The sequence below is a fragment of the Phocoena phocoena genome, chromosome 6 (assembly GCF_963924675.1).
Source record: "Phocoena phocoena chromosome 6, mPhoPho1.1, whole genome shotgun sequence".
In the NCBI taxonomy this organism is placed as follows: Eukaryota; Metazoa; Chordata; class Mammalia; order Artiodactyla; family Phocoenidae; genus Phocoena; species Phocoena phocoena.
This window is the reverse complement of record NC_089224.1, coordinates 107,510,181-107,536,477: the sequence shown is the minus strand read 5'-3', so window position 1 is coordinate 107,536,477 and position 26,297 is coordinate 107,510,181. Positions and strand designations below refer to the sequence as shown.

General features: G+C 47.5%; 1 protein-coding gene across 1 annotated transcript in view; it reads right to left on the bottom strand.

Annotated features, from left to right (window-relative positions):
- STXBP1 (syntaxin binding protein 1) overlaps positions 1-26,291 on the bottom strand; it is a 28,715-nt gene extending 2,424 nt beyond the window's left edge. The window contains exons 1-16 of the mRNA XM_065880008.1: positions 26,262-26,291; positions 24,500-24,581; positions 21,038-21,114; positions 19,973-20,051; positions 18,731-18,834; positions 16,904-17,052; positions 15,085-15,169; positions 13,940-14,070; positions 12,362-12,469; positions 11,208-11,268; positions 9,800-9,865; positions 9,083-9,163; positions 6,794-6,932; positions 5,966-6,075; positions 4,832-4,933; positions 2,764-2,849 (exon numbers count right to left, since the gene is read on the bottom strand). Of these exons, the coding sequence (XP_065736080.1) occupies positions 2,764-2,849; positions 4,832-4,933; positions 5,966-6,075; positions 6,794-6,932; positions 9,083-9,163; positions 9,800-9,865; positions 11,208-11,268; positions 12,362-12,469; positions 13,940-14,070; positions 15,085-15,169; positions 16,904-17,052; positions 18,731-18,834; positions 19,973-20,051; positions 21,038-21,114; positions 24,500-24,557 (1,436 nt within the window). The 5' untranslated portion in view covers positions 24,558-24,581; positions 26,262-26,291. The remainder of the gene's footprint in view (positions 1-2,763; positions 2,850-4,831; positions 4,934-5,965; positions 6,076-6,793; positions 6,933-9,082; positions 9,164-9,799; positions 9,866-11,207; positions 11,269-12,361; positions 12,470-13,939; positions 14,071-15,084; positions 15,170-16,903; positions 17,053-18,730; positions 18,835-19,972; positions 20,052-21,037; positions 21,115-24,499; positions 24,582-26,261) is intronic.
- Between the last annotated feature and the right edge of the window lie 6 nt (positions 26,292-26,297).

Here is a 26,297-nt window from a genome sequence, read left to right as displayed (position 1 = left end):
ACTGGGGTGGGTGGGGCGAGGAGGGTGGCGGGAGGATGGGGGTCTGTATCGCGCCCCAAGGAGAGGAGCTCAGTGCGGTGGGAACAAACACGGGGGAGGGACTTCAAGTGCCGACTGGGCATCACTGAGGAAGGCTTCCTGGAGGAGGTGACACGGAGCTGCCTCCTGAACGACAGGCATCTCAGTGGCAGGACAGTTCCCCAGGTGCCCCCCCCCACTCCTGGCCCCGGCTTCCCTCAATGGGCCTTCACCTTGTCCTTGGAAACAATGAGAAATTGGTTGCTTCCAGGCTAAGAAAATGGGGAAAACAAAACAAAAATCAAAACAAAATGAGGGGCCATCTCTTAAGAAGATCATATATATTTTTTCTTGTGTGGAGAATTACATTGAGGATTTTAAAGTGTTAAATCAGCCTTGCATTTCCTCAAACCCTTCAGCAAGATGCATTGCTCCTTGTATATGCCACTGGGTTTAGTTTGCTAATATTTTATCTATAACATTTGCCTCTCTGTGCTTGAGGGAAGTTTTATTTAATGCCATTTTCAGATTTGCTTTTAGGATCATGTACTCATAAAATAAGTGGGAAAGTTTCTTCTCTCTTTCTGTTATCTGCAAATGTGTTAATGTTGAGTGGTTTCTTCATAAAATACCAGAAGAATTCACCATTGCATCCATTTGGTTGGGAATTTCTTTTGTGGAAGTTTTAAAAGTAACTAAAAAGTTAATAGGGGTCACTGAGTTTCTATTTTTTAATTGTCAATTTTTGCAATTTATAAAATGCATTTGTCCATGTCATCTAAATTATCAATTAAATTCGGATAAATTTGAAACAGAACGAGGAGAGCAAGGCTTCTCTGAACAGTGGAATCTTTACCCTTCTTCCTGACTTAGGACAGCATTAAAGCCACTTTCCACATCACAAAGGCCAGCCCAGAGGACCTCACAGTCACTTTTTTTTGCCTGTGCAATCATGTTTGTCTGCCGTTGTCAGCCAGCCTGGCTGTGGTACTGTGTGGGATTTTGTATTTCACTCCAACGCTGGCAATAAACATTTGGCCTCCAGTGGCATCATGCAGGCCTGAGAGTGACGACAGAAGGGTGGGGGGGGCGGTGGAGAGAGAAGACGGGCGGGCAAAGTACTAGTATAGTAGAGGCACATGTATTGAAAAGTGTTACCCTGGGAGCCTGGGCCACACACACGAGGGAGGCAGAGAAGAGATTCTGGAGGCAAAATGTGTGCCTAGTGTTGAGAGTCCCAGGGACTGGCCGTGGAGATGTGGCCTGCAGAGCATAGCAGGAAAAGCTTCTGGATGAACATGGCAAGGTGGTGAACAAGAGGAAGAGCTTTCGAAAACATATGCACAAGGCCTCATGGGTGGCCAAGAAAACACAGAGGGCTGGAGAACCCAGAGATGGAAGCATGGATTGCTGTCTGCTCACATCTCCAAGCTGAGAAACGTCTGAGCATCACCAGGTACGTGGCAGAAACCCAACAGACCCAAGGCATCCACGTTTCCATCATCTATGTTTCCATCAAGGATGAATCTGAGAAATGTGGCTCTATGCAGATGGCGTATTCATCCCTTTCTTAATTACTAAAATTAACTAATGAATGAAAAGTGAGGACAGGATACACCAAGTGCCTACTCCATGCCAGGCTCTGTTCTAGGCACTGAGGATAAAACAGACACGAATCCCTGCCCTCAGGAGGCTGACATTCTAGTCGGGGGAGACTGGCAGTAAACAAGGTAAATACTAACAGCACACTAAGAGGTGGTGTAATCTATGGAGAAAAAGCAGGGAAGGGAGACAGGAAGTTGGGGTGCTATAATTTTTTCACTATTTTCTGTAACACTTTATTGAGAAATAATTCATGTATCATACAATTCACTCATTTAAACTGTATAATTCAGCGGTGTTCAGTATAGTCACAGAATTGTGAGCCATCACCACAATCAATTTTAGACCATTTTCATCAACCCCCAAAAGAAATTCTGTACCTATTAGCAGTCGCTCCCCATTCCCCAACCCTTACCCCCATCCCCAGTTCTGAGCAACCACCAATCTACTTTCTGTCTTGAGACTAGCCCGTTCTAGACATTTCATATAAATGGAATCACAGTGTATGTGGGCTTTAGTGATTGGCTTCTTTCACTTAGTATAATATTTTCAAGGTTCGTCCATGTTACAGCATGGGTCAGTATTTCATTCCTCTCTTTGGCTGAACAATATTCCATTGTATGAATATACCAGGTGTTTTTTAGCCATTCATCAGCTGACAGACATTTAGGTCATCTCCACTTTTGAGCTATTAGGAATAATGCTGCCAGGAAGACTGGTGTACTGTAATTTTGAACAGGGTGGTCAGGGAAGATGGGAGAAGGTAACAATTTATTAAAGACCCGGAGGAGAAAAGAGGTGAGCCATGCAGAGATACCTGGGGAAAGATCATTTCAGGCAGAGGGAAAAGCAAGTGCAAAGGTCCTGAGGCAGAAGTAAGCCTGGTGTGTTCAGGGAAGAGCGAGGAGGCTGGTGTGGCTGAAGTGGGGGAGGAGTAGGGAGTGAGGGAGGAACGGGAAGCCAGGGGCTGAAGGGCCTCATGGGCCGCTGCAAGGACTTGGCCTGCACCCTGGCTGTGACGAGAAGCAGTGGGAGGGTTCTCGAGGGTCGTGAGGCGTCACAGCAGGACTGCCGTGCGGCTGCCATCCAACCAGACACGGTGCCGCTTGCTCCCTGCTCGCTTGCTCAGGAACTTGCACTCACCTGACCGCGGTGGTGCTGAAGGAGGCAGAGGAGCGGGTGGAGATGTACGGGTAGTGCTTGGTGTCAAGTCTGTCCTCAATGGTGTCCTGGAAAGAAGAGACACAGCTATCGACCGGCCATCTCTTTGCAAAGGGCTGACGCAATCAAGGTAAGACAATTCGAAGCACAAGTCACTCAGCCAAAACCATGGCCATCTTTGCAACAACCAGAGCTCCCCTGTCCGCTGCCCACTGCTGGGCACCTCACGCTGAGCTCGGAGTGGGCTGACCAGATGCTCCATAACCAGCAGATACAATGAGATAAGTTTGTAGGTCAGCTCTTGAAGAGAAGTTTTTTTAAAAAACCTGCATTGGGCTTCCCTGGTGGCACAGTGGTTAAGAATCCACCTGCCAATGCAGGGGACATGGGTTCGAGTCCTGGTCCGGGAAGATCCCACACGCCGCGGAGCAGCTAAGCCCATGCGCCACAACTGCTGAGCCTGCGCTCTAGGGCCCCGAGCCACAACTACTGAGCCCACGTGTCACAACTACCGAAGTCCACACACCTAGAGCCCGTGCTCCACAAGAGAAGCCACCACAATGAGAAGCCCACGCACCGCAACGAAGAGTAGCCCCTGCTCGCCACAACTAGAGAAAGCCCACACATAGCAACGAAGACCCAACGCAGACAAAAACAATAAATAAATAAAATAAACTTTAAAAAAAACCTGCATTATTTTTTCTTGCTTCTCTTCCACCCTTTTATGTTCCATGTGAGATTATAAATGTCGCATCCTGTCCAATAAACTCCTGCCCCTTGCCATCCATCTTGAAGACACTAGGCATGGGCAGTCTCTCAGGCAAGCTGAGGCCTTACAGCCTCAGTTTCCCAAGGGCCTAATTATCTGGTGGGTGGATCCAGCTACCCACCCCCTGCTGCCGAGAAGTCTACACTCCTAACAGCTACCGTGTGAAGCCCACACATGTCTCTTTGGGGGACTGGGGTTGTGGGGGGAAGGAAAAGGGAGCAGAGAACAAAGGAGGGAAGGAGACAGAGCGGTTGATCCACTCTGCCAAGCAAAGAAATGTAATTGGTTTCAAGATGTCTCATGTTCACCCATCTTTTTGGTTTGTGGGTTTTAAAAATAGAAAGCCGACTCACTATATATACTTAAAATATATTTATTTTAACGTACGATCCAGTGGGAACACATGGACTGCTATGAATTAACAAAGGGATCCTGGCCAAGACCTTTCATTCTCTGGACCCCAGTCCTGTCCTCCTGTTAAGGGCAGGAACTGGAAAGACCATCTCCAATTCCCACCCCAAAGCTCCCAGGGTGCGTCAGGATTCTACACAGGGTTTCCTCGACCTCGAGCTACAAGAAGGGGAGGAAGGGACACCGCTGGGCTACCTGACTTTCAGATACGAAACACCTACTATGCGCAAGGCTCGGTGCCAGAGGACACGTCAGGTGAGGGCACAGGACCAAGGTCTAAAACGATGAGCCAACACAGAGAGCAGCACACACATGTAAAGAGCATCCCTGACACATGCTGTGGGAGTCCAGGGAGGCCTCTGTGGTGCTGGGTGGTCAGACAGGTGGGCCAGTGTATGGGACTTTGCAGGAAGGCAGGATTCAGGAGGTGGAAAGGAAAGTGAGAACTCCAGGCAAGGGATAGGGCTGCACAGAAACACGACTGGCAGGGTCTCTGGCTGATGTGAGGGCTGAGGGAGCGGAGCAGCGGGAGAGGAGGACGGGCTGGGATCTCTTTCCAGAGGCCCTCCCACCCTGCTGCGTCCTTAGCGTGGCGCTCCTTACTCACAGGACCTCCAGGTGCTGTGACGGGTGTGGTTCCTTCGGCTGCAGTACCATTGAGGGGTCTCTACTGTGGGGCTCAATAGTGTGGATCTGAGGATCCACATCTGACAGTCTCCTGGGGCTGCTCTGCACAAACCCTCCAAGGCCTGGGTGCAAATCCCCGGGTGTCACCCCCACCCGAGGGCAGGTGAGGCTGAAGCCCCCAGGCCTCAGGTGCAGAGCCCCGGGCCCGGCTGCCCTTGTGCCCTCGTCTCGGCCCGCGCTGACCTCCATGATGTCTTTGATGATCGGGGTCCATCGTGAGAGCTGGTAGGTCTGCTCGCTGATGCGCTCCTTCCGCTCCGGTTTGCTCCTGCGACGCAGCGTGGACTGAAAGCAAACACACGAGCCGAGGCTCCGAGTCAGCGCCTGGGCCCGCGAGCCCTCACTGGCCCCTGGGCTCTCTTCTGGGAGTCAGTCCTGGCAAAGACTAAGAAGTAGGGAGCTTTTCCTGCAAAAGCCCGGATGATGCCCCGTGGGCTCCAGCCCAAGAACCTGGAGCAAACTTGGTTCTTCAAAGCCAGGAAAAATGGCAAACGTGGGTCAAACGGATAAGTGCCATTTCTTACAAATGCAGGGAGTTAGTTTGTTGTCAATTATAGGAGAAAATACTGCTTTGGTGTGACTTTGATTTTGCTTCAACAGCACGGGAGGTACTGAATGAATCATCTCTGTTCTCATGTGGTCCCTTTGTGAACAAGGGCCTGAAAGCGCCAGATGGCCCCCAGTCATAGGTCTCTGGTCTGGTGGCTCCGGAACAAAGCTTTTGACTCTAAGATTCCAGAAGGAGCACACCTACAGCCCTGCTTTACCAGCACGGAGGCGTGAGCTGACTCCCTGCAGGAAGTGGGGTTCCTACAAGCAAGGTTCCTGGCGGGGGGCTCTGAAGAGTCCTGGAGCCCCCCGCCAGGCCTCTTCCAGAGCTCATTGCTGGTCGGGCCCCCCACACCTAACCCCACTGGGTCCTGAGTCATTGTCAGAGAAGCAGACCCAAAGGTGGCAAGGCAGCGTGGCGCTAAGCGTTGTGCTCGCAACCTCACAGAAGATGCTGAGTCTAAGTGTCCTATGGCAGAGCCAGGCTGACTCAAGACACATGGGACAGGGCTGGTATGACTCCTATTTGGGGCGGGTTCACAGACACAGCTCAGCTTTGTGACTGTGTGTGCCTCCTTGATGTGCCCGCCTGGGTTCCTGGTGCTACGCCTTGATTTTATTTATACCTCTACACCTGCATCCCTCTGATTTTATGTTTTCTCTTTCTCAGTGTTGAGTGTGTGTACTGTAAGCTGCCTTAAGTCAGTCAGGGGAGAAGAGATGAGAGCCGCTGTCTCCCCTCTGCCTCCCCCCGATGCTGGTGCTCACGTCCGTGACGATGGGCACCCCGAGGTGGGCCATGTTGGTGATGATCTCACTGTCCTCCGGGGGGATCTGGGCGTGCTGGATCAGCTTGTTCAGGTTTTCCTCGGTGATGCCTGCGAGAACAAAAACCCGATCACCACACCAGCCCCTGGACATCACACACTGAGAAGCAGAGCTAAGTGCCTGGGGGGACAGTGCCCCTTTTCCTCTTCAGGATTAGTGGGAACCAATCCGCTCATGGCATCAAGGTTACTCTAAGACAAGACAAGATCAGGACTCAAATTCCACTCTACCCTACGGGCTATGACCATCAGCAGCTGCGCTTCATGGTCTATATTTCCATCCGTCTCCTGCTTCTCAGCCGTCAGCACCACCCCTGGCCCACATCACAGTCAGCTTGGACAGGAGAGCCTCTGTGTCCATCTTTGGCACAATGGACACCTATGGACACTTATGGGCAGCAGATGTGGGTTAAAATCAGTTATTTAAAGGCACAGAATACAAATGTGGGGCAAGTTAAAAGTATCTAGCAGAAATGCTCTAATAAACTGGCCATAAAGCCAATAGACTCTCCCAGCTGTCCCCACCCTGTCCTCTTCAAATTATGCTGTCCCTTTGACTAACTCCAGAATCACTGGGGGACACTCAGCCTCTAGATGCAACTGATCTGCCTACATGACATTTCCCCAGATGTAAAGAGCCCCTCAGATCTTATTAAACACCCCTTTCCTTGTCTTTTACACTGTTTTCCACTTTGTTCTCTCTCTCCCAGCTGCCTCATTTTCCCCAAGAAAGGGCCTATCCCCCTCCTCTATGTCCCACCGTTCCTACCATTCTTCAAAAAGATGTAGAGAAGGATGATGCGGATTTTGTCGTAAGTGCTGACATTCGCGTCCAGCAGAATGGGGACAATGGCTCTCATGGGGTCCTTGATCTTCTCCCCTTCAGCATCCGTGCCCATCGCCAGGTCCTGCAGAAAACACACCGTGTTGACCCCACTTCTGGCAATAGTCTGGACAAATGGTAACTATCAGAAAACTGGTTATCCATAAACGTCTGGGATGTTTAGTTTGGTTGGGGGAAGGTCTTCAGCAGGTGCTTCTCTCTCAATTAATTAATCAGAACGGGGGTAATCAGCACTGGCGTCTACGGCATCGGTGAGAACCGAGGAAAGCCCCAGGCTTCGCTTTCCAAAACCAGAAACCATGCTGATTTGCCATCTTGTTTCAAGGCAGGCTGTTCCCTCCAGGTGAGTTCCAGTGTACGTGTGCCAATTCCTCAGGGAAAGCCTCAATCCTGGTAGGTCCTCAAGAGGGACAAAGCCCTACAGAGGGATCGGGGCTTAAGGGGATGCACTTCCCACATGTGAAAAGCTTCAATATTATAAGGTGCCTCCGCCTGGCTGGACTCTTTCTGCTCCACTCCCCTTGTGCCCGCTGAGTTTTAACTACTCTAGGATTTTAACCTCTGTTTTTAATCTTCCAACCACTTTCAGGGAGAGGAGGAAAAAACATGGGCTCCCTGCAAATCCCATTGAAGGAGATGAAGGGGGAGGGGGTGCTAACAGTGGGACTGAAGATAAAGAGTGAAGTAAGCGCGGTCTATGGCCCCGCCCTCGCAACTCAGGCAAGAGGCGGATCCATTCTCAACAGGCCCGAGAAAGCAGCACATCAGTGTCAGCAAACCAAGAACGATTTGGTCTCGTTCTGACACCAGCAGCTGCAACTTTCTCTGGAGCTCTTACAGAGGCTGCCGGAAGGTTGCCTTTTTTCTCTAAAGATCCCAGGAGTCCGTAAGGAGCATGACCTCAAGCTCAGGCCTCTGCCCAGCCTGGGCCAGAGGAAGGTGGGGCCCCTCTCCAAGGCCCTTTCCCAGCTCAGCGCAGCCTCAACAGACATCTGCTCAGCAGGACCTGGCTCTAACACTGTCTCAAAGTCAGATTTAATGTGACTACATAGCACAGGGAGATCAGCTCGGTGCTCTGTGACCACCTAGAGGGGTGGGAAAGGGAGGGTGGGAGGGAGGAGATATGGAGATTTATGTATATGTATGGCTGATTCACTTTGTTATAAAGCAGAAACTAACACCAGTGTAAAGCAGTTATACTCCATTAAAGATGTTAAAACAAATAATAAATAAATAAATTTAAAAAAATTTAATGTGACTAGTTCAACGAATACCACTGGGCACTTCTGGAAAAATGTAAACTTCCAAGGATGAATCCCAACTGCATTTGTACCGTTCGCTCTAGGGATAACCTATCTTCTGGACAGTCAAGTTCTTTTGGAGAGGACGCCTTGCGTTTGCAAACATCACCCATGAAATTGATGAATTTCAGCAGGGCTACTTCCCCGTAGGAGAGAGTCCATGAATCAGGGCTGGTCTTACAAACCTAGCTGAGCCTGTCACATCAAACCAGGAGATTTAAATCTTAGCCTCACACTGAGAACTCGAGTTCTTTTTTCTGTGAAGAGGGACCTTTGGCTGAGGCTTCGGCATTGTGGGATGACCTCCCCTCCCTTAGAAGCTGACCCCGGTTGAGAAATGTTATCATGTATGAGGAATGTAGTGCCAGGATTAGTGACGCCACACGACACTCCTGGAAAATGTGGCAGCTTTGTTATGTCCCTTTGCAGACGAGGAAAAGAAAGCAGAGAGAAACAAGCACGTCAAACAAACCAGTGACAGGGACAGAACTCCGATCCCAACTGTGATCAGGGAGGCTGTGGGAGAATTTCTGACCTTCGGCTGCCCTACCCACTTTCAGCCTCTAGGTCTCCAAGCTGGTGTGGCTACGGCAGAAGGGAAAGACATTCAGGATACAACCTTCAGCCAGCCCTGTCAATGTAGGGCTCAGCGCTGCATACATCTCTCTTCTGCCATTCCAGGGAGCCTCTGGTAAGTCAGACATGCAAAATCCAAACGGCATGGCATTCCAGACCAATCTAGTCCCTACCATTGAGCGTGGAACTGCACTGGCTCCAGAGAGTCGAGACAACACGATCTAGCAGGCTTTCCCATTTCTATTTCCTATGATTCTGCAGGGTGTTCAAGGTCAGATGTTAAAATTCAGTTAAGCAAATAAATGGGCCTGGCAGAAAGAGAAGGAAAAGGCCCTACCTGTTCCACCCGGCAGAGTTTGTCCACGGTGCCTTGGTAATGCTTCATGCAGTCCTCAGCAAGGTGCAGGTGGGTCGAATACTAGGACAAAGCAGAGAGCGTGTGGTCAGGGAATCACTCGCTGATTTGCGCAGCATCTACTAAGCACCTGCTATGTACTGACACGGTGCTAGGCACCAAGGCGTCTCCAGCCTCATAAAGGATATGAAATATGCGTTCAAGCAGGTTCACAGACACTGCTGGGTAGAGAATTGTGTGTGTCGGGAAGAGGGACAGACCACCTTCTACAAGAGTCAAGAGGAAGGAGAAATCCTTTATGGGGGTGGGGTGGGGTGATGGTTTCACAGGCACCCACAAATCCTTTCATACTCCTCCCTCCAGCAGGTGGCGCTCAGTCCCCCGCGCCTTCGTGTGGATTTAGTGACTCGCTTCTAAGGCGGAAGCGATGTGTGTGACTCCCAGATCATTGTGACTTCCTCCGAGCTCTCCCTCTCAGGCCCACGGGGTGAGGAATTGGAAGGATACAGAGAGAAAAAGATGAAGAGGAGAAAAGAAAATCATGGGAAATGACCTGTCTATCCCAACCTTTCATTGTTTTCTAATAAAAACTGAAGATGACTAAAAACCTGTGGATTTCCATGAATCAGCAAGGGTAGAGGAGCCTTTTCGCAGCTGCTTATACGCACGATGCGAATGGATCATTTTGGACCGTCATACCTTGCTGAGCTCCTTCTGGTACTGGGGCATTTTCTTCAGCATCTGGGACAGGTCCCGCATGGTGGTCTATGGGAAGAGGGAAGCACACGGTCTCACTCCAACGGCCCCGAGCTAAGAGGGTGGGCAAGGTGGGGTGGGCGCAGGACAGGACCAGCAGCCAGCACCGGACTCCCGAGTGCTCACTCTGTAACCCCCCCAAATGCATCTGTTAAACACAAGATCACGTGTGTTTAGATTACCACCTCTCTGGCTCAAAATATTACTGATCCGAATACCGTGACTGTGTTACAGGTGGGGAACTGACCTCTGAAGTCTAGCAATTATGTTTTATTTACTGGACTAGAAAGTTACTGTGAGCATAATTCTTGCCAGGAAAGAACAGTTTTTTGTCTGCATGATGCTTTTCTGCATACTCAGCTCAAGCAATCATGGAATCAATTCACATTTCGTCTCCGCAGAAAGGACGTAGTTGTGTAGACAGGTAGGAAGAAGGGAGAAGGGAAGAGAAGGCTGGAATCTGCATCCTGACAGGTGGAAGGGCTCTGCTGACTTTCTAATTGGGTGACCCACCTAATCCCATTCACGTACCTAAAAGAAATGTATTGAATGGCTACTACATACCAGGCACTTTTAGGTGCTGGAGATACAAGGACAAAAAAAGGATTTCTGCCTTCATGGAGCTAACACTGAGCAGAGGAGCCATTCTAAGCGAGTGGATTAGCACTCTTGGAGGGAATCATGCATGTGGGTGCAGAGCAGAGACACCTCCCTAGTCTTGGCTCAGAGAAAACGATGGCTGAGCCAAAGGAAAGGGACCTCATAAGGCAGGGCCGAGGCAAGGAGCACAGGCATGGCTTGAGCAAGGCGATGGGGGCAAGGAGGAGGGAGGCAGAGATGAGAGTCTGTGGGGCCCAATGACCTGGGCGCTGTAAGGCATGTCCACGGTGGGGCTTGATTCTACTGGAATCAGGAAATCGCTTAATGGTCCTAAGCCAGGGAGCAACACAGTCAGAGCGGCATTTCTCCTAAGAGGAGTAAAACACCTCTGATAAACAGTCAGGAGGAGGAGAGGCCCAGGTGAATCCGGATATAAATTCTAATGCTACCACAAGCTAAAAAAGGTTTTAGCAAGTTCTTCTGGCTTAAAGTGAATCATGATCCAGAACAGTAAACACTAATCTTCAGAGTAACAAGGAGAAGAAGCTCTATACATATCAAAAGGCGGGGGGTTCAGATCTCAATTTTGAATACAAAAATAAGACAAAATGGTACAGACGAAAAGAGGACCATGACCCCTCTCAGCCCCCAACTCACTAGTCCCGTGCTGAGGAGGCATCTTCCCCACCCCTAGAGAGAAAGCAGGGATTTCTGCTTTCTCTGGAGCACTGGAGCATGAGTACGGGTTTACCTTCTCTCCAGTATTCATTCTCTTGCTGGAAGAAAAATCCTTCAGAGAACGGGTGACTTCCCTGGAAGACAGAAGGAGGCAGCTAAGCTTCAACGCGGCACCAAGTGTCTCTATACGATGCTATAGGAGTCATGCAAGATTCCTCCTTTAGGAATATGTGCTGGCTTTTCTTGCCCGTAATGCATACATCTAAAGTGATTTTCTAAGAGGAGAGACAGATGCATCATTTTCCTAATACTTGAACCCGGGGTCTCCATACTGGAGTTTGCAAGACAATTTGAGAGCAGAAAAGAAAATGTTAGGACATCTATTTATATAATTTTACTTCATCCTTTTCAAATTTATGTTTTTTGTATATGCTATAAAATATGCGTAGTAGTACAATAAAGCATATATTTAATGCATGAATAAATTATATACTGGCAACGTGAATTAACATTTTTCTAAAGTTGAGTGATCCAGAAAGTTTGGAAACTACTTTTCTAAACAACAGAACTATCCTAGGCTGTAATAGTTTCTCGCTCTTCCTTGTGAATTTCCTGCCGGATAGCACCAACTCAGTGTAGCAGAATGTGTCTTTCTGCAAAAGCAGGCTTGTTATCTACAGTTTAAAGGTCTTATTAAAAACTTTCCAGTGTTAGAAACATTTTGAAATACTTTCAGAGCAAGGTACTGGTTTAGTACATGTATCAGTAAATACATCAAGGCTTGCTCAGAAATTTTAGGTATGACAACAGGGAGGAAGGGGACACACCAGCTATATAAACGAAAACTGAACTGTATGTAGTGGAGTCCGGATCCTTCAACAGAACAAACTGGCTTCAAGTGTTTAATGTATATAAAGCATCTTACTGAGAGAGCTACAAATGCTTTCTAAAAATCCTAAAAGCAACCCTAACACAGAATGGATTTTCTAACTTCATGAAGTCGCTGTAGCCTGAGCTCAGATATCAGAAGGGGTTCATCATCACTAGTTAGCACATTGGCGACTTAGCAGAAGCAACGAATTCATGCACTGGTGAGTTCTGGTCAAGTTGCCCAGAGAACGCACACCGGCAACCGACAACTGTGATTGCCCATGTCGGTGGGGTGAGCCCTGGAGCCTGGGGCAGGGCTGGCCGAGGCTAGGGGAAGGGCGCAGGGTGGGCTCTTACTGGGACACCTCCGCGATGTGCTTGTGGCGCAGCGCTATCCAGAGGTCGTCATCCTCATCCAGGAGCACTTCCTTCACCCTCGCCTCTCCAATGCCGCTCGTCTCATACCTGGAGAGGAAACGTCCCACAAAATTCATCCAATCCCCCTGGTTCAAAACAGGCAGATGGGGCTTCCCTGGTGGCGCAGTGGATTAAGAATCCGCCTGCCAGTGCAGGGGACACGGGTTCGAGCCCTGATCCGGGAAGATCCCACATGCCGTGGAGCAACTAAGCTCGCGAGCCACAACTACTGAGCCTGCGCTCTAGAGCCCACATGCCACAACTACTGAGCTCGCGAGCCACAACTACTGAAACCCGCACCCCTGGAGCCTGTGCTCCGCAACAAGAGAAGCCACTGCAGTGAGAAGTCTGCGCACCGCAACGAAGAGTAGCCCCCACTCACTGCAACTAGAGAAAGCCCGTGCACAGCAACAAAGACCCAACACAGCCAAAAACAAATTAATTAATTAATTAAAAAAAAAAAAAGTAGAACTCCTCCTTGTGGAAGGAGCAGGAGAAAAACCAAACAAACAACAAAAAATAACAGACAGATGTTCACACGAATCTGTCTGAACATCAAGCAAGCACCCCAACCATCTGATGTGTCACTATCTGTGTCAGGTCTGCTGCATCTAAAAAGGCTAATGATTTCTTAGGCAGAAAGAAACCCAAAGGTCTAATCAAAGTCAACTGACTTGAGGTCCTGGTTTAAAACCCCCAGGGTCAGTTGGTGTGAGCTCCATCAGAGCCACCTGGCTCAGGTGTGAAGTCAGGTTATAGGTGGGTTCAGAGGTACTTGAAAGGGAAAGGCGAGGATCACACTTGTTCCTGGTTGGAAACGGCCTGGGACACCATCCTCAAATGTGTGGGACCTAAACAGCATTCTGCAGCTGCCTGCAACTGGCCCTCAGCAAATTTTCACATGTGAAATCATGAACATCTAAAGGAAAGCAAGAATTACAGGTACCAAAGCTGAGATTCAGTCATATTTTTAGAACCTTCATTTTGAAACAACTATCTTTACGGTTAATGTTATAAAATAAAGGACACGAGAACAATATAGACTGTTCCCACAGAAAGAAAAATAAGTTTTTAGAGACTGAGTTTCTGATGATTGCTACCAAGAAAAATGTTGTTTATAATGAAGCAAACTGCAAATAAGATTCAGTTGGAAACTCCTGTTGATATACTTTATCATCATCATATTTCATGATCTGTAGTTAAGAAGTTTCAACTCTGAATAAGATATGCTCTGACACACACAAGTCAACATATTAACACACCCAAGCCAGCTATGAACTAAGGCGACATGAGCTGTGAAATAAAGATCGAAAGTTCTTGTTCTCTTTGAAAGGGAGAGGAGTTTCTGGCTGGTGGTGCAGCTGGACTTTGGGAACTCACAGAAAAGCTTGCGGGCTTACTAGCAAGACTGTATCAATGCATCGGATTTTCCTAGGATTAACGACATCCTTTTTCTTAAATTAGAGGTGTGTTTGGTTCATTTGAAAAGCTGCAGTCACACCGGGTGTGTGTACTTACTTGTATACATCATTTTCAATCGGCAGCAGGTCATAACTCATAGCCTGAAAAGTCAATTCATGAAGGACGGGGGAACTGGGGTCGAAACCGCGGTCCAGGATCAGGAGCTGGGAGCGTGCCTTGTCTGGGCCCTGAAGGAAGGACACAGGGAATGGTTTCATGAGCCGCCCCATACAACTCCCACTTCTCCGACTAGCACAGCTAACCCTCCTGTGAAAAGTGGCAGCAGGATGTAAACTCTAACTCAAACAGCACTAAGTCCATTTACTGCTGGACAAGGACACCAGCACACACCATGTGAGAATCCAACGTTTCTATTTCATAATGAGGGCCCTTTGATGCAGATCCAAAACTGTGGCTGGGGTCTAAAGTGAGCTTACGAAGGGGAGCACCACCTATGTTCAGCTATAAAAAGGGTGACCCATCATCCAGCCGGCCTGGGGCTGAGGGGGTCCCCAGAACCTGGGACTGTCAGTGTTTTGTGGTTTTTTTTTGCGGTATGCGGGCCTCTCACTGTTGTGGCCTCTCCCGTTGCGGAGCACAGGGTCTGGACGCGCAGGCTCAGTCGGCCATGGCTCACGGGCCCAGCCACTCCGCGGCATGTGGGATCTTCCCGGACCAGGGCACGAACCCGCGTCCCCCGCATCGGCAGGCGGACTCTCAACTACTGTGCCACCAGGGAAGCCCAGGGCTGTCAGTTTTTAAATCAAGATAGTGATGGGAAAGTTCTGTGTCTTGATCGCAGTGGTGGTTAACATGTACCTACACGTGATAAAATTGAATGGAACTGCGCACGTGCGTGCACACACACCCCCAAGCGCGTGTACTAACTAGTGAAATCTGAATAAGGTCTGGAGATTGTAGCAATGTCAATTTTCTGGTTTTGATACTGTTCCACTGAGGGGGTCCCAGGAGGCAGGGCTGTAGGTGCTAACACTGGGGAAGTCCCAGCAAAGAGAAACAAGTTGGTAGCTCAGCTACACTGAACAGATTCTGTATTGTCTGCCCAAGGGCTGGAGCTCACTGCGCAGGAACAAGGGCGCTCACACACCCTCCGTGAGCAAAGGAAGCCAGCTGTGCCCAGGCTGCCACACGGACACTGTGGTCGCTTGGTGAGAGAAGCACGTGGGCCAAGTAAGGCTTACCTCCCCCATTGTCGGGTCATCGGCTTTGTACGCGTCGAGCTTGTCCTGGATTAGCTGAGCCAGCAAAGCATTGTCCTTGTATTCCCTGACAAAGGAGGAGGGACAGAGGGTGAACGGCCCTGCCCCAAAGGATGACACTGTCTGCCCTCAGGGAGGAAGGCAGGACAGAGCAGGAGGGTCAAGGGAGACACAAGCTTCATCTGTACTGTTCTTTTACAATGAGAGTATACTCACTTTAGATGTATAATTTAAAAGGACAAATAAAATACTTAGCTCGGTGCCTGGAACATAAATGATTTTCTAGTTCCCTTTAAAAAAAACAAGCTATCCAAATGGAAACACAGGTAATATTTCCAAGCAGCTCCAGATGAACTACCACACTTCAGCAGAGGGTCCGAACCAGCCATCCTTTTCCCGTGATCAGGCTGTCTGAGTCTGACCCACCTGACTCTCACTTCCCTTAATTCAAATTCCCTTGGAGCCTGTTTTGTTTTGTTGGAAGTGGCATTTCTGCCAGCAGAGCCGGACAGGTACAAGCGAGAGCCTGTGGGCCTCCCGCCTTGTCTGAGCTGGGCAGCGCTTCCTGGGCTGCTCCTGGTGATGTCCATCCTGTGGCTGCTGCCTGCCGCCTGGCCACGCTCAGCGCAAAAGCAGCTCTGCTCCCAGCCCTATCCCTCCAACGAGTGAACCCCAAGACCCCATTTCTCAGCTTCCACCAGGCTTCTGTCGGTGAGGGCCCTAACGGAGGGGGGCGTTGTCCCACGGGTGCACATCCCTGAGGACAATGAGGTGACGAGCATCCTTGCACTTCCTGCTCAGACCCTCTGTTCCTCCTGCTGTGCCCCCCGCCCTTCTGGCTTCTCCCTGTGGGACTGTGACTCCCACTCATGCTCCCAGCTTGACACTCCCACACCACTGCGTTCACTCCCCGTGCAAATCCCCCAGAGGCTACCCAGTGATAACCACTGAAGGGCATGATCCCGAACTTGGCATCCAAGGCCTCCAGAGATGGCTTCACCTGGCCCCACTGCCCACACATACACCACGCTAGACGACCAACCCTCCCCAAACTTGCCCTTTGCTGTCCAACGTCATGCTTCTGCTCATCCCAACTGTCCACACAAAATGCCCCCTGCCCCTCATTGGTCTACTGAAATCCGAACCCGTCCTCCGGGACTGAGCTCAGATGCCACCTCTGCTCTGAAGCTGTGCTCGCTCCTCTCAGCTCAAAGGGCCCTCTCCCTGCTCTGGATGCCCAAGCCTACGGCCTGCACTGTCCTAAGACACTGGTCCCACAGGCCTACGTAGTAGGTGTGCACATCCTACCTGCCCTCCCAGATCAGGGGTTTCTAAGGGCAGGGGCTGTGTCTTCAGGTTAAGTCCGCCTGCCTAGCACTTAGCACACAGCAGGTAAGTGATAAGTGAATGACCTTATCAAATCTGAGAAATGTGTCCTTTGCAGAATTATTCTCCTTTTATTTTATCTTACTCTGAAACATCTTTGGCAAGGTGGGTATTTGATTTTTAAGGTTAGGAAGAGATGAAAAATTGTAGGAAACCTGGATTGTAGTTACAGGGGGTTCACATTTAGTTATTCACTAACTAAATATATGTATTTCATGCCCTTTTCTGTATGTATTGGTATATTCCACAATAAAATTTAGAAAAGAGCAAAAACACTGGAAAATAATGATAAATGGAGACGCTCAAATCTTGACCCTCTGGAGACAACTGCCAGACGAATGGCAAGGCCAGAGGAAGTTGCCTGCTCGGGGACACGCAGGGGGGCCACCGAAGGCAGACTGGGGCGCAGCCTTACCCCCGATACCGCACGGCCGGGTACTCCTTCAAGGTGGCGCACAGAGTTGCGATCTGCTCCGCCAGGCGCTCCAGGATCGGATTCTTCATCTGAGCCTTGTGGGGACTGTAGAAGCTTTGGAAAGAGTCAGCAGAGTCCAAGGAATACACCTGAGACGGGGAAGAAATACATATATTTCCAGAACGGTGGACTGTCATATTCATCCAGAATGGTGAACCATCAGAGTTTTTTCCAAGCTGGTAGTGAGGCTGGGTGTCTCAGGTTTTCATTTCTTCTACAAACACAGCTTGGGTGTCCCACTTGGGACTGTTAGCGACCAAACCATTACTGCCCCCAAGGAGCGTGCAATCTTGCAGGAAGAGGCAGACAACAAACATAAATTTTATGGTATTTGAGAAATGGGTACGTGTATGAGAACATAAGAAGCAGGGAGAGAATGCCCATAGGATGGACAGGGAGGACACGAGGCCTCCTTGAGGAGGGGCTGCTTGAGCCAGGGCTTGAAGGAGGTGCAGGGTTTCTCCCCAGCAGGCGGCTCTGTGAGGGACCGGCTGGTGCCAAGGCCCTGAGGCAGGCGTGTGCCTGTGTCTGATGACCAGTGAGGAGCCCAGGAGGAGAGCAGGGGAGGAGGTCCTGGCACACCACACGGGCCGTTCATTATAAGTTTGAATAAATAAGGGACAGGCTAGAAATTGTGCTGTGACTGTAGCAAATAAAGGAGCTCTGTATGGATTTAATAATTTCCTATCCTCATAGTATGTTCTAAGCATTTTTCTTCTTTTTTTTTTTTTTTGGAGGGTCCTAGAAGACTAAACTTCCCTCTTAAACTATGAGGCTACCAGCTATCAGTATTCACTCAGAATCTCTATGAGGTAAACTACCCTGATCTGGAAAACCTGAGGTTTTAAAAAAAGGTTATTACGTTTCAAAAATATATGAGAAATATAGTATGGTTGAACATGCTAAAGTTGGATTTTGTTCAATCCAGGTGGTGACAGGGCTCACACAGAGGAAAAAAATTCCTGCCCTCAAACTGAGGTTAAGCTTTAGGCCAAGTAAGAGGGCAAAGAGACTGTCTTTTAAAAATATTCACACTCTTATTTTTTCCATCTCTTCTTACCCAAGAATTGGTCACTCTCTGGCGTCTAGAAGCTGATCTATAAAGACCCAAAATGCCACAATCATCTCTTACCTCTACAAAATGCACAGAAGTTGTGTTATTTTTTGTTTCTTTGCAAGGAGGAGGCATTTTAACAAATTTTAAAATACTAAGGTATAAATTTTGTATGTTCTCTCATGATCAGCTTCACCTTTACTGGTTTAACGACTTTGTTTTTTTCCAAGAGGAGAGGTTTTGGCGCTTGAAGCGTTAACAGCTCATGACGAAGGCTACCATCTGTTCCTTCGGCACATGACAAGCTGAGGTTATCTCTACATTAAAAACAGTCTCCTTTGCAGCAAACGGGTGTTGTCTGATCCCTTCCCCTCCCCTCCTCCCAAGCTCTTTCTGGATTGGCTACTTTTTGCTTAGTCAAGGAGTCAGCCAATAGGAGTGAACAATGTAAGTGAGGATGAAATGAACACTAAGAAGGGCAGGATGGCTGCAGAAAGTCAGAAATAACTGGAGACTAACACGAGGGCATCTTGGGCAGACCCGTAAGGACTACTGTTGCCATTACATAAATGTCCACTCACAACGCGTCATTCAGCAATCCCCTCCCCCACTCTCTTTATTGCACCCCTGCCCCACCCTCTCGCACGTGGCCAGAGTTCCTGAGAGAATAGCCAGGATGTGGATTTTCTATGCCCTCCCCCACGCAGCCTCACCTGGGATTCATATGGGAGAAATGCAATGTTGATTTCCGTCAGAGTTCTGATGACTTTGGCTGCTCGGGATTTTACCAGCTCGTTAAACAGGGCGTCTGGACAAGCTGCCAGAATGACAAAGACAGTAGGTTGTTTTCCTGCCCATTTTCTGGTTCATTTCAACATTCGCACATGTCCAGGGAATTCTTTATTTTAGTAGGATTTAAAAAAGGTAAACAGAAAGTTCATCCTACCCGACAACCTACTACCTCTAGGGTATAAAAGGAATAAAAGGAATACAAAACCACCTACAAGGCCCTCAACGTATAACAAAGAAACAAATGGCAATAAAGACTGAGATATTGAGAGCTAATAAAACCTATTTTCTGACATTAAGAAGATGAAGAAAAAGAACCAAGAGAGATCAAGAAGGGATCAGGAAAAGGCCTGTAATATAAACAAACACCACACAGCTGAGATACTTATGAAAAATAAAATAAGTATAGAAAAATAAAATCATTGGGAAATGCGATGCAGACATTTCCTCAGGGCCTCGAAGGAACTCAAGCTGCACAGGAGTCCCACTTGGTGGGGGGAGGAACCACGATTTCTCATGACTCTTCCGGACCAAACAAATAGTTTCAGGTCCCCAGAAATGTGTCATTGGTTTATTATTACTAATGCCATCTACCTGCTTTCTTTGCCACCCATCTTCAAAGAGTATAAAATTATTCTTCGCAAGAACCTTCCCCCATCTGCTCAGTGGTGAGTTCTGCGGGGTTTTCCCCAGAGAGGACACAGGGTGAACTGTTGTTGTGCACTCTGCACTAGGTCCCTGCACAAAGCCACCACAGAGCAAGACAGATTCTAGGACAACGATACACTTCCACCTGATACAAATACCACCAGATCAGAGTGTCTTTGCAGTTGAAAAGTAGATGGAAACACACTGACGTTTACAGTGATATCTGGAAGTCTATACAATGAAACGCCAAGGCTGGCTTCGGAAAATTCTTCTCAGCATTGAACATGCTAGACCTTAGAAGAGGAGCTATTTTTTTAATCAGGAAGGGACTGCATGACATAGTAGGTTTGTATTTGTGGGCGTTTATTTTTATCTCTCATGCAATTTGTCTTCTGAAGAGAAAATAAAAGATCAGGACAAAAGTGGGAACAACCCATTTCTTCCCTGTTGGCCTGGCTTGGTTGGGGTCAGTCTGGCTGTGCAGGAAGGCCAGGGCGGCAGCTGACAGCTGTACTCACAGTCAGTGAAGAAGACGTGCGCAGCCCGGTACTTGGCAGTTGGTGGGTCCTTAAAGTCACTGATGAGAGAGTGGACAGACTGTGGAAAGGGAAAAAAAGGGAACTGAATCTAATTCTAGAAGCAAATGGAACCTACATCTGAACGGAGTCAAATCCATGCGGGCTTCAAGCTACATGCACAAAACAGCAAGGGATTTCTGATGTATAATTCTAACTTATGTTCGGCCGTAACTGAGTTCTGAGGATTTAAGATTAGGGTTGTTTCAGAGTTTAGATGAACAAAAGCCTCCCTAGCTCATTCCCAAATGACAGCGTCCATTCTTTGGAGCCACCATAACTTGGGTTCCTAAGAAGAGACCCACAAAAGAGGGAAGTGGTCAGAAACCTACCAGGAGATTCATTGTGGTGAAGTCCTAGCAATTTAGTTGCATCTGCAGAAACTCATACATAAGCCAGTTTTCAAAAATGAGAAGAAAACACGCAAACTGGGGGGAATTTACATAGATTAAGACATCTAAGACAGCTAGCAACCAAAAGCAAGGAGGTGGGCCTTGCTGGGATACGGATTTGAACCAACCCCCCAAAATGATAAGACAGGTAAATTTGAACCCTAACTGGATATTGATGAAATAAATCTGGGAATTCCTTGGTGGTCCAGTGGTAAGGACTCCGAGCTTCCACTGCAGGGGACCCAGGTTCAAACCCCGGTCGGGGGAACTAAGATCCTGCAAGCCGCGTGGCGAGGCCAAAAAAAAAAAAAAAAAAGAAATCTGAAAGCATAAAATACCCAAGTTCTGGAGGCGGATCACTAGATAAAGTGATCTCCTACCTAGAAAGCTAACACAAGGGGGAATCGAGATTGGTCCAGCCTGGCTTTTGGCAGAAAGCTTAATGAATGTACTCTTCACTCCTCACCGCACCCCACCTTCCCCGTTGGTGGATTGCATGCTTAAACAGAGCAGTGTGTTAAATGCGTGCTTCACCCAGAACCATCAGACACGATGCCACCCAGACACCAAGCCAGCACGTGTAAGCTCAGCCAAAGCTCTTCTGGGCAGGGTTTACCTTCTCAGAGGGAGTGATGAGATACACAGCTTCCAGGCTGGGGAGCGGCTCTCGGCGTTTGTTGATGTCTTCCACAACTAGACAACAAAACAGCGGCCCATGGTAAATAAGAAAACAGAACTGGTGATCATAAAACTAGAAGCCATAGAGAGAGGCCACCTTCAGACTGATGCAATAAAAACCTACAGTGGGGGGAGGAAAGACGCAACGCCCCTTCCCCAGAGTTACCACGTTCCTCTGTCTCACGAGGCTCAGGTGGTAGAAAACCTGAAACCGTATCACACTAGATACTTCCTATTTCCCATTTCAGTTTAAGTAAATTCCTTGATCTAGTCTTTTGCCTCTTCCTTCAGTTTTTTCTCATCTGTCCTAGATAATCCCAATTCCTTTAGAATTTCCATGTTGGGTTGGTTTTTCAACAATTAGATCGTTTTATCATTTTCCTTTGTATATCAAATGAAGACATTCCAAACATACCTTCTGTATAGTACTGTTCCTTTCAACAGTTCAAAGACTAGACATCAAATTTTGTTAGAGCAAACCATGGGTGTTTGGTTTGCTGGTTTCTTTTACCGTGTGTCAGCTACTTCATCTGCTGGGGAAAGAAGACCTAAGTCATCATCTCGCCAGTCACCTGATAAAGCTTAGGATGCACCATCTACACTACACTGTCCTCCGGTACAGAGTGAGTAGGAAATCGCACAGTGCCATTCTTCCTACGCAGGTGATGTAAGCAAATAAAAGCATCCCTTTAGAAGTATCCCTTGTAACATTTACAAAGACTTTTCACCCGAAACAATGTTCAAATTAAAACCAAAGTCTCTCAACCATCTACTTTATCAGGGGTTGTAGGTTTTTGAATTTCATAGGCCAATAATACTTCCCCCCCACAAATATTTGGGGGTGGTTAACACAGGCTTGCTGACTTTTAAATTTTGCAAGTAAGGACATTTAAAAAAAACTTCTGGGATAGGGAAGAGTCTGCGGGCAGGAGGGGAGAGCTGAACCCTCATCTACCACAGGAAGTCAACAGGTAATGTCTAACATGATGAATCAAGTGATACTCCTGTAAGCACTTATTTAGATTATCAAAAAGATAACCAGAAGAGCAGAGTGGCTGCCTCTGGGGTGATGGATCCCAGGGGATGGGGGAGGAAGAAGGAGGGCAGGACAGTGCTGCTTCTTTATTAGAAGCTCATTAGCTACATTTGGCTTTTTTCCTATATTTGCATTTTTTGCCTTGATAGAGGGAAAAAAAGTTTAAAAAATTCAGTGAGGAAAATAACTTTGTAAGCTTGAAACGGGGGCAAGTCTGGTCTTGGATCACTGAATGATGTAAACTCACACCAAAAATTATGTACTCCTATTTATAGGACTATGTTTTTGGTGATAGATAAACTAGATTTGGAAATATGCTTTTATTTTATTTCTTTTTTATCTTAAAAAAATTTTTTTTGGCGGAAATGTGTTTTAAAAAATGATGAGATCACCAACCTTTAAATTACATTCATCTAGCTTAATGAAAACCTCAACCCTCCTTGCTCTTCCTCCCGTAATTGTGGTATGGTAGTAATTTTGACAAAGACCAGCAGTAGTCTGTGGGACACATACCATATAAAAGTTCTCTCCAGGGGAAAAAACTGGGAGCTGCACTGCAACAGGTATGTTCCACCCAAAGTTTTTTAGGAGGAAGAACAAAGGTTAACGTCCTTGTTTGAAATAATACCTCAAAATAGACTCCTTTTCCATCAATGCTGTTTCACAGATTAAAATACATGATCTCCCCTGAAAGGGGCTCCTAAGTAAGACTTGAGATGCACACAAATGTGAAAAAGAGCTGGGGACAGCAGCCAGGAGGGCTGCGTCCTAGTCTCAGGTGTGACACTGGCCAGTGACCTTGAGCAGGTGATTTAACTTATTTCAAAAACCTATTACCGTGAAATTCTAAAGCACATTCCAAAGAATGAATTAAACATAAATATACAAATAATTATAAAGCAAATGCTGCACAAGCACCACCCCAGTCAGGCAACAGAACCCATGAGCACCGCAGAAGTGCCCTCCTTCACCCTCCCTCATCACAATTTCCTCCCTTCCCCGCAAAGAGAACCACCACGGTGACATGAATGGTGGTCACTTCTCTTTGTGGTTAAGACTCACTTGTCCCTGCATTTCAAAGCAGTAGAGCTTAGCTCTGCCTGTTTTTGAACATTACATAAATTAAAGCATATTGTTAAGGACGGACCTTGCTTCTTTTGCTCAACATTGTTTATCAGATTCATTTGCATTTTGGAATGAGCCAGTGGTCAGAGTCCGTTCCTCTTCTTTGCTATATATCAGCAGTATTCTGCTGTGTGACTATTCCACAATTTATTTTACCATTCTACTCCTGGTGGACACTTTGGTTGCTCCCACTTTGGGGCTACTATGAGTGATGCTCTGTGAGCATCCCGGGCGCACACACCTGGGTTATCTAGGACACACATCTAACTGCAGATGTGCTGGCTCATAGGATCTGCATGCCTCAACTCTCCTAGACTCTGCCAAGTGGTTTTCAAAGTAGCTGTACCAACTGACATGTGTCAGATTGGAGTTCCCATTTTTCTATATCCTGTCACTTGGCATTATCATATTTTATTTTATTTTATTATTATTATTTTTTACATCTTTATTGGAGTATAACTGCTTTACAATGGTGTGTTAGTTTCTGCTTTACAACAAAGTGAATCAGCTATACATATACATACGGTCCCATATCTCTTCCCTCTTGCGTCTCCCTCCCTCCCACCCTCCCTGGGCATTATCATATTTTAAATACTCCAATCTGAGTACACAGCAGTATCTCACTCTGGTTTTAATTGCATTCCCCTGACCACTACTGAGGGGGCCAACTTTTCACGTATTTATTGGCCATTTGGATTTCTTCCTTTGTTAAGTGCCTTTTGTCCATTCTTTTCTAGTGGGTGGCCTGCCTTTTTCTTTTTTCTTGATTGAGCCTTCCTTTGGCATCCTTTCACAGATACTTAATGGGCATCTAACACTGGATTGGATATGTGGGGGATTCAATGATGAACAAGAAAGCCTGGGGTCTCTCTCAGGAACTTACTTATGGTCCTACCATCCAGGTTGTTGGAAGATCTAAAGTCAAGCAAGATAGGGACCTCCCTGGTGGTCTGGTGGTTAAGAATCCACCTTCCAATGCAGGGGACATGGGTTCGATCCCTGGTCAGGGAACTAAGATCCCACATGCCGTGGGGCAACTAAGCCTGCACACCACAGGAAGAACCCACATGCCACAACAAAGACCCGATGCCTCCAACAACAACAAAAAATGAATGTGGTTTCATGAATAAAAATTATTAAAAAAAATAACGTCAAGCAAGATAATAACAGACAGGGAGGAGAAAGAACACCCCAAGAGAAGGCTGGGTGTCGCGGGAGGGCAGAGGGAAGGCCGCTCACTTGTTATCCCCTCGGTCATGATGTCTGTCATCTTACAGCAGGAGGAAAGCATCCTCATGCTCAGCTGATCCACCACCAGCACCTGGAAACAAAGGGAACAGTTTACAGCCTGACGGGCACCTGCTATGATCATCTCCTCCGCTGACCCAGTCAGACTTCAGAAGGAGCCTAGAAACGCAAAACTCCGAGTTATCAATGCTTCCTACGGGGCCAGAGGTTTGCCGAGAGACATGCTAGCTTTTATTTCCCCACCAAACCTAAGCTTCTAGGAGAGTTTGCCCTCACTGATGTGACTTAATATTTTAAAGTTAAAAAAATTAAAGTTTTTTCCATGACAAAGAAAATACTCATAAAAATGCAAAAAAAAAAAAGAAAGAAAGAAAAGAAAAAGAAAAAAATTCATCTACAGCATTCACACTCGGAGAAATCCATATTAGAGGGTATTTTTTCAGGGCGTAAACTTTTCCTTAATGGGAGAATGAACACTAGTGCCACATTTATGGGGTGGAAGGAGAGGACTTCGCAGACATCATCGGGATGGACCAGCACACGTGTCATCCCGGGAGCAAACTCTGTCTCAGTTCAGACGGGAAGAATAAGAACATGCCGTCCTGGTCTAAAAGCTTCATACCTGCAATTCTTCAGCCAACCTTTCCTATCTCCGTTCGGCCCACGGAGGAGAGAGGGAGCTAAAACAAAGCTATTTCTCCTCTCCTTCTTCAAAGATAGAAACCCAGGCAACAGGTGCTGGAAAAATGTGGGCCCGAAAGCATCTTGCTGTAGCACGAGGGCCAATCAGTTTTCATTTTATGAGGCAGCTTCCTCAAGCTTAGTTTAAAATTCACATGTCCACAAGTCCATTACTGATGGGAAGGGTAAGAGAGAAAGGCAGGCATAAAGAGTTCCCACCAGCTGGCCTCCCACTCTGGGTATGAGGATGGATGCTCCGGCTAAAACGTAATCTCATGAGGCCAGGGTGAGACTTCAAAAGCCTCCTGGTACCAATCAGCTCTGCTGTTCCCAGGCTCGGTGATCTTTACTACAGGAAAACTCGGGAGCAAGAATGGTTGGCATAAGCCCTTCAACACACGGGGAAGTTCAAGTAAGACGGTGTGCTCCCCTGGTCACTGTAATGCCCGGCCCCAGACAACCAGATGGTCCTTCAAACAAAGACTTCCTGGATGGAGGACAGCACGTTTCCGACTTGCATCACCCACTGCCGGAAACGAGGCCATAATCAATTAGATTGACTTAAATACTTGTTTCAGGTACATGACAGTTTCCAGCATTGCTCTCAATGTTAAATGAATAAACAAACTTAGTTGTTTTGTCTTATGTAGCTACAGGCAGACGGGATAGGCCAGATGAGGGCTTTTCGGACTGCTGTGTGGGCTCCATGGACATGCTTTAGGGCCACCAGAGGGGCAAGAAGGGTCCCCTCTCATCTCCCATAGCAAGCAGAATAATTCTACCTTCTGCTTTATTCAGGTAAGATCTTGTTTGAATAAAAGAGTTCCACTTCTAGAATGCCTCACCAGGTGATCTTAAAGATAAGCTTTATGACCAAGAGATTTCCTAACCAGGATTGTATAAAATGGGAGGCACAGCAGATTACCTTTCTCTAGTCCAGAAGCTTTTGGTATCCTCTGGACACAGCAAAGGTCCTCATTCCCCGCCTACATGCCTCTCCCCAACTCTACTCCATTCTTGTTTTTCCCCATGAACTCACCTTTAAGGTCATTAATTGTGCTTTTCTACTTACCTTCCACTCTCCCTTCTTCTTGACCTTCTTTATCAC